This window comes from Lutjanus erythropterus, chromosome 12 (assembly GCF_056507025.1).
Source record: "Lutjanus erythropterus isolate fLutEry1 chromosome 12, fLutEry1.hap2, whole genome shotgun sequence".
NCBI lineage: Eukaryota > Metazoa > Chordata > Actinopteri > Lutjaniformes > Lutjanidae > Lutjanus > Lutjanus erythropterus.
The window spans coordinates 35,260,462-35,276,144 of NC_139328.1; the positions used below are offsets into that span (position 1 = coordinate 35,260,462).

The 15,683-nt window shown below is 39.2% G+C and overlaps 1 protein-coding gene and 5 non-coding genes across 6 annotated transcripts in view; all 6 read right to left on the reverse strand.

The window, feature by feature from the left end:
• Positions 1–17: 17 nt before the first annotated feature.
• The window catches only part of LOC146318363 (dual specificity protein phosphatase CDC14AB-like), a 28,256-nt gene continuing 12,590 nt past the window's right edge, over positions 18–15,683 (reverse strand). Inside the window, exons 3-14 of the mRNA XM_084732652.1 lie at positions 15,494–15,569; positions 15,255–15,347; positions 15,082–15,161; positions 13,894–13,960; positions 13,398–13,460; positions 10,478–10,565; positions 10,038–10,268; positions 9,739–9,877; positions 3,437–3,659; positions 3,169–3,260; positions 1,621–1,758; positions 18–1,483 (exon numbers count right to left, since the gene is read on the reverse strand). Of these exons, the coding sequence (XP_084588778.1) occupies positions 1,435–1,483; positions 1,621–1,758; positions 3,169–3,260; positions 3,437–3,659; positions 9,739–9,877; positions 10,038–10,268; positions 10,478–10,565; positions 13,398–13,460; positions 13,894–13,960; positions 15,082–15,161; positions 15,255–15,347; positions 15,494–15,569 (1,339 nt within the window). The 3' untranslated portion in view covers positions 18–1,434. The remainder of the gene's footprint in view (positions 1,484–1,620; positions 1,759–3,168; positions 3,261–3,436; positions 3,660–9,738; positions 9,878–10,037; positions 10,269–10,477; positions 10,566–13,397; positions 13,461–13,893; positions 13,961–15,081; positions 15,162–15,254; positions 15,348–15,493; positions 15,570–15,683) is intronic.
• trnap-ugg (transfer RNA proline (anticodon UGG)) lies at positions 4,859–4,930 on the reverse strand. Its single transcript has one exon. It is a non-coding gene; the product is annotated as a tRNA-Pro (tRNA).
• On the reverse strand, positions 7,481–7,552 carry trnap-ugg (transfer RNA proline (anticodon UGG)). Its single transcript has one exon. It is a non-coding gene; the product is annotated as a tRNA-Pro (tRNA).
• Positions 7,965–8,036, reverse strand: trnap-agg (transfer RNA proline (anticodon AGG)). The gene has a single exon. It is a non-coding gene; the product is annotated as a tRNA-Pro (tRNA).
• Positions 9,010–9,081, reverse strand: trnap-cgg (transfer RNA proline (anticodon CGG)). The gene has a single exon. It is a non-coding gene; the product is annotated as a tRNA-Pro (tRNA).
• trnap-ugg (transfer RNA proline (anticodon UGG)) lies at positions 12,147–12,218 on the reverse strand. Its single transcript has one exon. It is a non-coding gene; the product is annotated as a tRNA-Pro (tRNA).

Consider the following 15,683-nt stretch of genomic DNA (forward strand, 5'->3'; position numbering starts at 1 on the left):
AAGGGTAACCAGAATCATTTTCTCATCATCAGCAACATTTATTATTCATTTTAAAAAGAACAATCTCTGCAGCAACACTAAGGGCAGATATCTCATCAAACTGTGAATCTCAAATGATAATTTTTCTGCCTCTGGAATCAACCAGTGATCAGACAAGACACTCCCAAATCACCAGCAGTGATGGTCACACATTTTCCATGAACACATTCACATATTTCGTAATAGTAACAGCACAGTTTTTAACACTGGACAGTGTTTGCATAGCAAGATGAGCATTCACATGGCATGAAACAAAATATTAAACAAATATTCTCAATCCATAGATTTGATCAGAAAAGAGAAGAAAAAACTACACACACAAAAATAAGGTTCCCTTTATGAATAACTAGTTTCTGTGCCTTATTTTGTTTGATAAATTTGATTTGACCTACTGTATATGTAAACTGTTCATACTATGTGTTCCTGCTCAGCTCAAAACATCACTAATAATCTTTTTTTGACAGAAACATTTAATATATTAAGGTTCTAATGATAAAGTGCAGTTGCAGTTGAGTCACATGGCTTCTCCTGATCCGTAACACTTTATGATTTTATGTCCTTATGACTTTGCTGTATCAAGCCTTTAATTCACACACATGAATTATACATATGCCACTGCATCCAGGAGCGTCCAGTATACACCCAGATCTCCAGACGTAAACCAACACTTTTGACAAAAAATGTAAGCTCAAATCCTCATTATTCTTCATATCATTGCCTCTGTCAGTGGCAAAACAAACACCTTCAGAGGACACATTTTCCTTAAGGGATTACACTGCTGCCACTGCACTGCCTGCCAGTTGAAATGATCTACTGGAGTAATTCCAAAATGTTTTGTAACAATAAAACCCAGGTTTAAAAATTCCAGAATTACCCTTTAAGTAGGGATTTTGACAACAGGATTTTACTTGTAATGGAGTATTTTTACATTCAAGTGTTACTACTTTTGGATTGTTATTTAGGATCTGAGTAATTGCAGCTGTATTAGTCACTAATAACCTGTTTATTAATTAAAATTTGTTCATTGTAAAGTATGTGTACGTGTTTTTAATTGATTAATAATTTTCTGTATTATATCTTCTAACATACTGTATACTTTTTCCCCCACTAGAGACACAGAGATGAGTTTTGGTGCCAGTGTTGTGACCAATGAACCGCACTCTCCCAAAGCTGGTGTAGCCCTTAAACATGTTCATGTAAGTAAAGGAATACAAGAGTTTCTTTACTCTGAGTTACCAAGATCTTGAGTCTGTGAATGTCTACATTCAAAGTGCAGTGCAGTTACTTTATCAGACAAAGTTGATAAAAATGTTTAAGGCCCAGACGACCACAGCACGTTGGTAGTCCAGTTTTTTTTCGACTTGTGAGAAGAATGGAAGCGTCCAGACCGGGCAGTCAGTGAATGATGGCCGGCCTGGTGCTGAACAGACTAAGGCTGAAGGGACTGTGGAGAGAGACATACAGGAGACACAGAGTCAGAGAGGATTCTTTCATTTTATTGATTCATGTCAATGAGGCTCTCTCCTCTGTCTGTTTACTCCTGAGGAGGATATGACAAAATACAACAAAATGGACACTCACCTCTTGATCTGTGTGGCCGAGGAGGAGGAGCTCCGTATCAGCTTCTTAGAAGAGGAGGAAGAGGAGAAGGACAGGGGGACTTTAGGGGACTTAGGAGGTGGGAGGATGGAGCAGTGAGAGGCCTTGGACAGGTTTAACCTGAATAAGAAGAACAAAGGAATATACTGATTAGAACATATTTATATATTTTCCAAACCATTAAATACTGTATAATGCAACTAACAAACATCACAGCAAACAGTAAAAAGTTGATTCAGGGTCATAAGATCAGACGACCACACAGCCCTGAGACGAAGTCTAATCAGGCAAAATAAGTGAGCACGTGTGATAAAACTGTATTTAAAGGGTTTTTGATTTTTACTCAGTCAAACTCTTGACTGTTAAACTTTGTAACAGGCCAACATCCTTGTATTATTATTATTATTATTATTATTATTATTATTATTGTTATTATTATTATTATTATTATTATTATTATTATTTCATGTAGACATCAGCTCCATTAGATGGAAAATAGTTGTTCAGAGTGTACAAGGGCTGAAGACATGTTATGGTTGAGACACGTCTAATAGTAATATTATTTCATGAATGTGTTGAAAAATAGAAAGTTTACCAGTGCTTGAGCAGTACTCCCGCCTTTTTTAAACCAGGAAGTGAGACAGAGGTCCTTGAGGTATAGCTAATCCTTTTTATGCCTGATTAAATCATGTTTTTATAAATATCTGACTCAACTGACGGAAATCTGGGACACACCTTTAAACGGCCAACATTTTCATTAAAAAATGGATTTTAAAACAAAGTGTCCTTAAATCCTTAAAATTAATTTTTTCACCAAAAATTGAAATTAGTGTTGATATTAATCATTTTTAAAGGGTGTTTTTTTGTAGGACAATGATGATGGTAACCTAACTTACTATTTACTATTCAAACTCTTTACACATTGTCATCGCTGTATTAGGTCAGTAAAATATAGAAAAATATAAACAGAACATCTTACTGCTGCTGCACCCCTACTGGAAGCTAATAAAACATGTGGTGGCTCTTGCTGTGAAGTCACCACAAAATGCACAACGCACTGATAATAGCTGTTTAACAAAAAAAGTGCCAAAAAAACAAGATGAGCAATTATTGTAGTATTTCTGTGAGTGAAGTAGTTTTAAACATTGCAGTAACTGGAGTGATGAAACAATCAGGAGCGGCAACAATGAGCTGTTAGATGAAGAGCTGCAGCCAGGAGACAGACTGCGCTCCTCCACATCCTCAGCAAGGTACTGTCATAAACTACTCATGCTAATGACATGATGGAAAAACGCCATTACTGACGGATTTCCTTCTGAAACAAAGGGATTTGTTTGTCTGCATAGTAAACAGATTTGGTGGGGAGTGGGATGTCCTTTTTGCATTAATAATTTATGGACATATATACTCTCAGAAAGAAAGAGAATTTCTCAAAATGTCCAACTTCTCTTAACCGTAACGACTACACACAACCCCAATAATTATCCTAATGTTAACACAAAAAAACCCCAAATTCTAACCATAGCATACCTTGAGGAAGAGGAGGCTGATCTCGGTGGTCGGTTTCCCTTCAGTGCTCTCAGTTTGTCTCCCTGAGTCAGACTGCTGTCCTTGTAATTACTCTGTACACATTCATACACAGAGAGAAACAGTAAGACAGAGTGTGTTCTCTGTGAAAAATGTATATTCATTGTTAAGACTTACACCGTAGATATAAATCACGTGCCTGAGTATAGTCTTAGATGTTGCAATCGTCATTTCGAAGACAGCAATAATAAAAAAAAGTCCCAGCCCTTACCTCGTCCAAGCTGTATGATTTGTAAAGGGTGGTGTTGATTGACAGGTCATCCATGCTGGAGAGTAGGCGGGACATGGTTTCCTGTCTTGCTCCCTCGGGGTCCGCGCTGCTTAGTTGCTGTTGACTCTGCTGCTGTAGCTGCTGCCGCCGACTCAGCCTCTGCTGGACCAGTTTCTGTTTGGAGCGATGGACGTCACCCTGGACCCACAAACTGTGCTGCTTCCTACACACACAAGAAACACACAACTGCACATTCAGCTTCTCAAATTACTCTGCTCACAACAAGGTGAGCAAGATTAACTTGAGTAAACAGGTCATGATTTTTGGAAAGAGACACTGATTTTGAATGTACTTCACATGTGTTTTTGGTGCTTTGAGCTCCACAAGCTGAGTGCCATTTAGTCCCATTATAATGGAGAGAGGACAGACATCTCCAAAAACAAAAAACTCTAGATGGAAAAATATCACGACAGGCCAGGGGAAAAATGTGTATTTTGTATTTTGTGGTTTGAACTGTACCTTTAATGGACATTCTTATGGAAATAAGAAAATATCTCACCTATACATCTCTTTTTGTATTAGATAAACAAGATTTAATACTTAACAAGACTAAAGGCTCTATTTTCCGCCCAGTGCAAAGTGGCACGTTGCACACAAAACTGTCATTGCCTTTTTCTTACTGATGCACATTCTGGTGAGGTCTGGAGGTGCTGTGTGCTTCTACACACGAGGCGCAGCAGCAGCAGCAGTAACTTTATTATGTGACATTTGGGGCAGTAGTAGCCTAAAGACTAGAGAAGTGAACCAGTCATCTTCAATGCCCCAGGATGGAAAAAAGTGAAAGGCAGCGCTTGCCTGTCCTGTGTGAATGTGATTAGTGTTCTGGAAAAGAGAAGACTGCTCCCAGTAAAACTCCCCTGAATAAGTAAAGGTTAACAAAACTGCTACGCACATGGAAATGTTTAAAATGACTTGAAGCATCCTCTCTAATCACTGAATCATCTCCTAAACCATCTCAGATAGTGCAAAGTTTCCAAGTGATTTATTTATTTTATGTTGTATTGATGTGGATTGAGTGTGTTCCTTATTTACTCGATGGTCGGAGAGCTTGCTCTCTATTGTTTTAAACATTTCCATGTGTGCAGTAATGTCACTGAAGCAAATATTGTTACTACTACAAACTTACTAAAAAGTGTAGTTATAAGCTTGACAGAAGAAACTCAGGAAATCATTTGTGTGGGCAGCTTTGATGGAAGATATTTATACAGCTGCTGTGCCTCATACGAAATTGCACACTGCGTGTACCTTTGTGATCTGGCCATCCGAACCCATAGAATAACCACCATGTCAGCCATTTTAATTGCAATCTACATATCACTGTTAGGCAGGAATTTCAGCATGGTTCAGCAAATGGCTAGTAAAGGGCTCGTCCGGGATTTGAACCCGGGACCTCTCGCACCCAAAGCGAGAATCATACCCCTAGACCAACGAGCCATGCCAAGGTCATATTCTGTTTCAAATAAACCCTCTAAGTATAAGTGTTGAACAGCAGTAGTAACAGTTTTGCAATACAAAATTCAATAAGAATTTCTGAATCGTTTTGGTAGAAATATGTTAGCAGTGTCCCCCTGCTTCCAGTTTTTGTGCTAAGCTAGGCTAAACAACTCCTCAACATTTATGTACTCATGATAATTCATTTTAGAGCATTGCCTGAACTCATTCTAGTGTGTACAACATGAACATCTTTGATGCCAGCTCTGAGCGGCTGGGACTGGAAACCTGAAATCCTTTGTAAGACTTGTGGCTTTTGTAGATACCCTGTCCACCGATTGACCAAATCTAATGGGTAGAGATACATGCGTGTCTTGCCAAGGGCTTGTCCATGATTTGAACCTGGGATCTCGCACCCAAAGCAAGAATGATACTCCTAGACAAACAAGTCATGTGTCATGTTGACTTCAAACAAGGAATCAGATTTCATCACCGTTAAATCATGGTAGAAACAGCTTTGCAAATAAAATACAAATTTTTCATCACTTTGATGGCAGTGATGGCACACGTGGTAGCAGTTCCCCCCTTGTAACTGTCTGAGAGACAATTGAGTTGATGTTTATTTTACATTTTTTTAAGAAAACATAATTTCATTTATATTTCTATTCAAAATGGTTAAAATGTATTTCAAATGTATTATTATTTATGTAAATTTAGTTTGTTAAGAGTAATGGTCGCGTAATAGAGGTCAGAGGTCACGCCCATGGCATTATGGGTTGGGGTAATGCCTCATGGCTGCAAAGCAGAGCGCCACCATGGCTGCAGAGCAGAGACAGGAAAGCTGAGCTGTACACGCGGCCCAAAAAATTACATTCTGCATGGTCCAAGAAGCGCACACGGTATTTATTCTTACATTTATTTGTTTTTGTATGTTTTTTAACATGTGTGACCTTTAAAGAACAACCTTTCTGTTGTTGTGCTAGCTTGCGGGAACCCGTCTATAATGTGATGTTCATGTGAAGGTTTACTTTTGAGCCTGCCTGGACATTTATTAATAGACTTTCAGAGACTTTCAATTATAATTATTTGTTTTTTAAATGCTGTTTTTATATGTTTTATTTTATAGTTTTCACGGTGTCTACGGAGGATGGAGATTTTTAAAAGACATCTGTATGATTCGTGGCCATTATTCCTTGGACCGGTGTAGTTACACCCCTGCTTCCAATCTATGTGCTAAACTAGGCTAAAGACCTCCTCGACATATACATAGGCTATTTGTAATTGCCATGATCCCTAATGAATGAATTGACCCTTCCCTAAGCCCCACCTCCAACAGCAACTGTCCAAACACAATCACAGCTTAGCAACCGTAACTAGAGCTGTCAAGCTTTCCATTTCTCTACATGTTGATGTGGTGTGCAGGAGACCTGTAGAAGAGCGACCATGAGTCTGGACGGTGACGTCTTTTCTGTAGTCTCTCAAAAACATGAAACACAAGAGCACACGTGTGGTAAATGGATTAAACTCTGTCTTCATCTGCTCTAACATAAGCTGCAAATGTTAGCATGTCCAGTTAACTAACACTAGCTTACTAGCTGCAGTAACTTTACCTCCAGCCACACTTGTTAGATCCCACTGCATCTGCATTTGTTCTGTTGGGGTTTGAGGAGGAGGATGTAGGCTGATGTAGAATCAAAGTGGGTCAGTGATGATGCATCTCTCTCTGGGTCGCTGTCTCAGGTCTAAGCCAAGTTATCTTAGCTCTTACCCCAGCGGTCTTCCGCAATCACAGTCTAGCTAATCTGGCTGAGTGACCTGTCTCCAAGTCCACTGCATTAACCGAATCCCTGTGCTTCCTTTTCCCACATTAATAAGTATATTTCTGTCATCTTTCATGTAGATATATCTGCCGTGTTTCACCATCTGAACAATGTTTGCTGAGATGTAAGCTAGCTTTAGCCTCAGTCTTTTAGCATATCATGGGCGCAGCTTTCAGGTAACTTTACATTTACGCTTTCACAGGGTTCTTGTTTTAAAACATGTCAGACGTTAACATTAAAACTGACTTTTTGGCCGAGTCAAGGAGTTAGCGGTAGCTTATATCAGCCTGCTAAACTTATAAAATCTTGTGATTCATTATTTTAGCAAACAAAACCCACCGTCATCAGCTATAAAAGAGAAGCTGCTTTTGTTTACGTCTCTAAGGATTCAAAGACCTTGTGTTTCAACTATTGCCCCCCATTTCGATGTTATATCTGCCACAGTTATCACTGTAAACTGCATAAATGCAGCGTGAGAATTTAAAGTTTGGCAGGCTTAGCAACAGTAACTAAGAAGGGTGGGGCTTAGCAAAGGGTCAGTTGGCATCTTTCTAGCTCCCAGTCCAGGCTAAGACATGGCTTGAACATAAGCTGTCAACACTATAGAGCATCTTTTTTGGGGGAACAGGAGCAGATACTGTCATCTGAGGAACATATTGCATTTTTTAGATATGATCGGTTATGTTCATCTTAGTGACAAACTAAATATAAGATAGCACGTCTTTCTTTTTGAGGGCTCGTCCGGGATTTGAACCCGGGACCTCTCGCACCCAAAGCGAGAATCATACCCCTAGACCAACGAGCCACAAAAACTTATTAACCTGTCTCCAAAAAAAAGTCTGATTGAATCACTGTTGCATCATAGTAGAAACAGCTTTGCAAAGAGGGCACATTTAGAAGGGCCCATTTTTCCATCACATTGGCGGAACTATGCTAGCAGTTTTCCCCTGCTTCTAGTCTTTGTGTTAAGCTAGGCTAAAGAGCTCCTGAATATATTAGTCGACAACTATACAATTATTTTAAGCTCTTGAAAGCATTACTGCAGTACCCAATCAGTTAATTAGCACCTGTCCAGCCTGTTGGAACTGTAGAGCATCTCTGTTGGAGAAAAGGAGAGGATGCTTCCTTTGAGGAACTTGTAGCTTTTAGACTGGACTGTGTTCAGGTTCATTTTTACAAACAAACTTAAATTGAGATCCTAATGCATCCCTTGTTAAGGGCTCGTCCAGGATTTGAACCCGGGACCTCTCGCACCCTAAGCGAGACTCATACCCCTAGACCAACGAGCCACAAAAATTGTATAATTTATTGATCATCACTCTTGAATAACAGTAGTAACAGCTTTGTGAACAAAATTCCATCACTAATCACTTTGGTGGAACTATGCTAGCAGTTTATCCCTGCTTCCAACCTTTATGCTAAGCTAAGTTGAAAACCTCCTGGGCATTCAAATGCTAAATATAATTAATTTTAGAGTATTGCTGCAGTGCCCGAATTCATTCTAATGTGTACAACATGAACTTCTTTGATGCTCTTTCAGACTGTTTTAATCTATCAACTAAATCAAGTCAATGGGCTCTGAGAAGCTGGGACTGGAAACCAGCAATGATCCTCTGGAAGACTTGTAGCTGTTGTAGACTTTGTCCATGTCACTGGCCAAGTTTGCGACACAGAAAACTTCTCTTGTTAAGGGCTCATCCGGGATTTGAGCCCGGGATCTTTCACACCCAAAGCGAGAATCATATTCATATTCCTAGACCAACGAACCACAGAACATGCTCCTTAGTTAGCTGGACATGCTAATGTTTGCATCTTATGAGCAGATGAAGACAGTTTTAATCCATTCGCCACGTGTGCTCTTGTGTTTCACGTTTTTGTGAGACTACAGGAAAGATGTCACCATCCAGAAAAACAAAGTATCGCTGTTCTCAGATCCTCCTGCACACTGCGTCAACATGTAGGAAAATGCAAAGCTTGCCTGCTCTGGTTACAGTTGCTAAGCTATGATTGGACAGTTGCTGTTTGGATGCAGGGCTTAGTGAAGGGTCAGTTATGCCAACAGTTTCCCCCTGTTCCTAGTCTTTGTACTAAACAAGGCTATTATGCAGTTGTTCTACACTCTTGCATGCATTATTGCAGTTCCTAATCAATTCACTGACACCTCTCCAGCTACCAGTCACACTATGTGATCAGGCCTAACAGTTGCAAATGTAGAGTATTTGTTTTGCCAACCAAATGTTTGAGGCAAATTTTTCTTCTTAAGGGCTCGTCCGGGATTTGAACCCGGGACCTCTCGCACCCGAAGCGAGAATCATACCCCTAGACCAACGAGCCACTACTTGCCACTCAGTTTCAATCATAAACTCTGATTAAATCACTGTTGAACTGTACTTTGGTGGAACTCTACAAGAAATTTCTCTCTGCTTCTAATCTTTCTGCTAGGCTAAGCTTCTGGACATGAACGTAGGGGTGGGAGAAATATTTGATTCTTAGATGCACTGTGATTCTCTCTTGAAAGATTATCAATCTGCAGAGGTGGGAGACTCAAGTCACATGACTTGACCCGAGTCATAGTCAAGTCACAAATTTGAGGACTTAAGACTTAGTTGACTAAAGACTGGACTTGACTTTGCTTTGGCAATCATGATTTAGGATAGATGACTTGAAATATTTAATTAAATATTTGCATTTTTCTAGATATTGAGAGAAGTTACATTTTGTTTTTGAAACACACTTACTACTTATTGTATTGTATCATATTGTATTGTTGCGTTGTATCACATCGTAGTATGTTGTATTGTGTCATTTCATATTGTATAGTATCATGTTGTGGTATCTTATCATATCCTATTTTAGTTTATTGTGTCATGTCATGTCGTGGCATTGTATCATATCGTATCGTATCATATCGTATCGTATCGTATCGTATTGTATCTTGTCGTATCATATCATCACGTCCTGTATCATACTGTATCTGAGATTGAAACTCACTCCTCTAAGAAGTTCTGCTGGGGACCGATGATAGATCCGGGTCGGCAAATTCTTATCCAAGCGATGGCCTCAGCTGCAGTGAACCGGAAGTGCTTCATCAAGTAGCAGCCAATCAGAGTGCCTGTACGGCCCAGACCAGCTGTGGATTAAACAAATGACAGAAAAGGTTTGACACCTAGACTTGCAACAAACTACTTTTTATATATGGTATGACTTTCTGCCAAGTGCAGTATCTTTGACTGTGATTAAGAAAAAAAAATAATAAATAAATAAATATGCACACATTAATCCAGTCCCACCTTTACAGTGCACCGCCACAGCTCCTTCAGTACTTTCACACACGTGCAGGAAACGCCTGACGATGAGGTCAGAGGGTGTGGTCCCATCCAGGAAGAAGAGGTCATGGTGCTCAAATCCTGCATCCTCAAACCGCCTGCCGTCATACAACTTCCTATTTAACCGTACCACGGCAGTGACGTCGTTTTGACGAAAGTATGCAAAATACGCCTCTGGTGCGTGGAGAGGATAACCTGGAAACACAACCATTATCAGTTGTTATATCACAACCAATTATTCAGTGTTGGTAAAAGTGAGGACCAAAATACATTCCTTTGACATTTGCAGTCTGACATTTGATTAATTCAATTAAATGCGACTCTGTTTTTCTGGGAATTTTACAAATCATCATTTGAATCCCAGAGGATTAGGGGAAAGTTTTTCTTTCTTTTTTTTAACTCACCATTCTCTATCTTACTGCGAGGGTGAGGGCTACTGAATGCCAGAATTTTCCCAGGAATGATCCAGTTCATATCCCCATTTTCCACTCGCTAAAAAACACAGAGAGAAAAGAGACAGCAGTGTGTGACAGAGGCACTCCTATGTACAGCATTTTAAACTTTAGAACATTTATGGAAGCCTATTTCTGCTAATGTGATGACAAAAATAGTCATTATTATGAAAACCTTTCACAAAATAATGACTTTGTATCTCAAAATAATGAGGTAGTGAGCCATTATTTTGAAAAGTTTCTCAGTATAATGACTAACAGGATATTTTTTCATCACACTGGCGGAAATGAGATCCCACAACTGTAAAACTGCCATGATGCTTTGATATTACTATTATAAGAAAAACATTCTCTAGACAGTTTGGATCTTCTGTTTGACACCTGTGGTGCAATAAGTGACATTGACAGACAGAAGACACAGCAGTCCTTCCATCCTCTAAAGAGCTTATAGACTATATTTAACTATAGTTGTTATAAAGGTCCAGACACACAACCCATTTTTATTAAGGGTTCATCTGGAATTTGAACCCAGGACCTCTCACACCTGAAGGGAGAATCATACCCCAACACCAACAAGCCACAACAAATATTGTTTTCTTAATTCCACCTGATATCGACAATATTAATGGAATGGAGCCCCACAGAGTTTTTTTTTTTTTTTTTTTGTTAAGAGAAAGAGTTTTGGACTTAACGTGTTGGTATTATTTACACACACACACACACACACACACACACACACACACACACACACATATATATATATTATTGTATATTATATACGATTTATCCCAGTTCTCAAGAATGGGTGAGCTATAGCCATATTAGGGACTACACATCATGACTTTGACCTCTCTTGCCTCAATTTTGACCTTTTATGAAAATATGTTTACAACTTTATGACTTTATGAGAGGACTACAGAAGCCCTGAGAGACACATGAGAAAACATTTCTGAAAAGAAAATGGTTTTGGCAGGTGTAACTTGAGAATAAATGTGATTTCATTCATGTACAATTTGTATGGTGCCATTCCTTCAGAGATTATTATTATTATGCAGATTTACAGAATATAATATATTTATATTATATCATCCTTGATAATTATGACTGGTAATGTTAGTTACAATGACAATACTTAACAGACGTGCAACCTATTTAAAAATATAATAAATATTGAATAACTACTGCTAAATTAAATATCGCTACATACCATTAAATAATTATTTTGTGTTTATTAAATTCAGCATTCAAAATTCAAAATAAAATATAAATAAAATTATCTGAGATCTAAAACTTCTGTGTGCTGGTTTTGGTGCAATGACTGATGGGTAATCTTTCTTGTCAACTTCCTGCAAAGATCCATTGTTGAGTTCTCAGTTTTCAGAACTCTAAATCTGTGGTTTGGACTCTTACTTAACATGTCTGCAGTGCAGTCCACCTCACAGGGAACTGCTGGGTGATCAGAATACACCCTTTCTTTCCAGACAGTTGGAGTGGAAACCTGCAGTAATCCTCCTCTGTAAGCATCTGTCCGGACTTGCAGCTTTTACAAACTGTACTATGACGTGAATTTTACTGTTCAACCAAATCTAAAGGTTGAGATATACAAACCTTTCCTAAAGCAGGGCTCGTCCAGGATTTGAACCCGGGACCTCTCGCACCCAAAGCGAGAATCATACCCCTAGACCAACGAGCCACTTGTTTTTCATGGACATTTGAGTGTGTGGCAATATGTCCATGCAGCACCAAAGCAAGTTAGCTGTATCCATTAAAAACATCAAGTTTTTTCAGAGCAGGTGATGTAAGCCCACACTGTCTCTACACACTCATTGCTGCTTGTCTTTCATATAATTCTGAAGCCTTTTATTGTTCCACGCTGTACTTTTTCATTTACTCTGTTACTTTATTTTTACTGACATGTTTGATAAAAGTCCTGGCTTGGAAACATCCACATGCATGGAGTCAGTCCTACTCATAGCACCACCATTTGGCAACAGGAAGTGACAGATTGACTGACAGATCTGGTCAAGAAAGTCTTAAGACCTTGATGATGCTACATTGAGAAACTTTTTAGTTTCCATTGAAGTGGAAACTGGAGTGGCACCAAATTTCAGGCATGATGAGAGTCCCAGTCTGAACAAACACCAGTACTTGACTGGCAGTTCAGAGCCCCACAAGATCCTGAGATCACATGAGAATCCATTTTGCCCAGCTTCAAATTATCCATTTTTGTCTGCACCAAAAGTGATGCAGCCAATCAGCATCCTAGGAGGAATGAATGGTGTGGTTTTAGGCGTGACAATGGTGAGAAGCGTCCACGAAAATGACTTGTTTGACAAACGAAAAGGCTAGCGTAGCTACTGTGATAGCATCAGTTATTTTAGAACTGAAGAGTATTTCTTCATTGAAAGACGAACAAACAACAGATGTTTTTGCTCTTCTCCCAACCAGCAAATTTTCTTTACAAAAAACAAGAATCGTTTACATAGAACTACTTGTTGTATTTGATCTGATTGGTTGAAGTTAGCTTGTGTTAGACGTGATAGGCAGATGGTTCATCCAATCAACTGCCAAGTGTTTTCTTGAAAGTGCCTGCCCTTTTCCAAACAGTTTCTAAGGACAACTTCCCAGATGGTTCTGTGTAACAAACAACATCTGGAGTGTCAGGTTAGTGTTGATGTTCCTCAGCAACACCACAGCAGTAGCGTGGGATGCTAAGGCCCATTCAACGCTGTTTTAATCTGTCTTGTTGTTTCTTTTAATTGCTATGGACCCTCTTGTGAGTCTGACATCAAGTTTATCGAATTGAATATAATCATCTTTCATTGTGTTTTATAACTATAACACAAGTGGGACTGTTTGTGTGTGTGCTCACCTCATAATGTTCATATTCCTCAACATGGAAACTTTCAAAGTCCAAGAAACCATGCTGTAATGCCTGCAGGAGCCAGAGAGACAGAGACAAAGAGGACCGTTGATGCAGCTTTTTTCTTTTATAATAGTCTGATACTGTGATGTAATTTCTCTCCTCATGACCTCTGCTGTTTTTTTCATCCCCTCAAACTTTCATAAGAGTTCAGGATTTAAACTAAGAACAAAAAAGCAGCTGAACTTTGACCTCTGGTGGGAACAGAAATCACATCGGGGCAGCTGTTGTTGTTTTTCCTCACACAATGCACGGTTCAAAATATCTTACGTCACTTTAACGTGATGTAAGAGCTGTGTGTAAGGTTTTTTCCTCCTCCTGGATAAACTTTAGCTGACTGACCTTCCACTAATCTCTGAGTGTATCAGGGGTAAAGTCAGGACCTGCTAAATGTACAAACTGAAGTAATCTGCTGTAGTTTAGCTCAGTTGTGATTCTTGTTTACCTTGCGTATCCCTTGTAAGCAGTCGAGGACAGTGAGGTTAAAGGAGCACTCTCCCACTGCTGCATCCCTGTGAGACACACACACACACACACACACACACACACACACACACATACGGTTTACTGACATGACTCAGCCTGTGATTCTGTTAAAAAAATGTAAAATATTTGTAAAACATCTTCTGTGGATCTGAATGAGTTTTGACAATAATCCTCACATACATTTTTTACACTGTAAAAAAAATCATTAAGACAACTTAAAATTTCAAGACAACGCACTGCAATAGATTCTTGAGTTTTGAGCCCAACTCAAACTCTTACGTTTTGAAATAAACCGACCTATAATCTTTAGATAATCTCGAATCTTTGAGTTTTAGAAACTAAAAGAAAATTCACATGTGAGCTGCGAACCAGATTTGTCTTTTTTTAGTGCCTGAAAAATTAAATAGTTTTAATAGAAAATGAATTTACTCAATATCTCTTTTGAATACAATGTTTTGAGTTTCTAAAATTCAAAGCTTTAAGTTTGTCCACAGAAAAAAAGTTAATTATTTCAACAAAAGATCAGTAGTTGGTAAAACTTTTTCCAAATTTAAGAATTTGAGTTGGGCTCAAAAATCTATTGCAGTCTGTTGCCTTGGGGGTCATACATGTGTTGGCTCTTGGGGCTTATATAGTGTTGGGGGGCCACGGCCCCGTCACATCACCAAACCATGTTTCAGGTCCACCCAAAATAGTCACGGAGACTATATCTGTGTTTTATACAGTCTATGGTTTGTCCCAAGGACACATCAATAATATGAGCTCATCAGAGGGGCCTCAAACACTGGAGTACTTGGAGGGTGGAGACACTTGAGTAAAAAGGGCACTTTGGAAGTCTGATAATTAGCACGACTGGGCAGCATTTAATGTCTGGGGGGACTTGATTTAAATATTAATGAGAGCTTAAAGTAAAGAGATACTCAGAGCTACACATCTGATGTTACTGCTGCTAACAGAGGACGGCAAGATTGCTTAGGTTGTACTCTTGAGATTTACTTTGTACACCTGCAAAATGAGTCAGCAAAAAAAAAAAACTTAAGACACAGTATCAGTGTTTGTAATGCTGCAAAAACTGTGTCAGCAGCACTAACAAAGTGTGTGTGTGTGTGTGTGTGTGTGTTTGTGAGTGTGTGTCGAGGTACACTACCTGAACGGCAGGTAGGCTGTGTTGTTTCCTGAGATCAGAGTCCTGTAGGCTTCTTCTGGGCTTCTCTTCAAATAGATTACCTATAGAGGAGAGGTTATACTGTGTTATTAACAATGGACAGATGGACAGACAGACAGAAGGATGAATAGATGGACAAATGAAGAGATACTTACAGCATAGGCACCGATGAGAACAGCATCATTGGCTCTCTTCTTCTGGTCATAACTGGTGTAGTGGACCAGTTTCTTTCTGGACATGGTGAAGGACTGAAGGGACAAAAAAAGTCAACATCTCTTGAATAATCAGGTAGAACAACATACTAGATTTAAGTGTCCAGTGTTATTTCAGCAAAAGAAGATTAAATAACTAAACATTGTATGTATGTGTGGACTGTAAGAGCTCCGTCTCTCACCTTGAGCTTCTTGTTGAGTTTGCAGCAGTATCTGTACAGCATGGCCAGGTTGAGGGGCCCAAAGTCTGCATAGAAACTGCAACACACAGAGAAACAGAGGAACCTGTCACATACTGTACATCACTACATACACTGGTGGAGTTTCTTATATGAAAGCCCTGTACATCTAAATATTTGCTTTTCTAAGGTT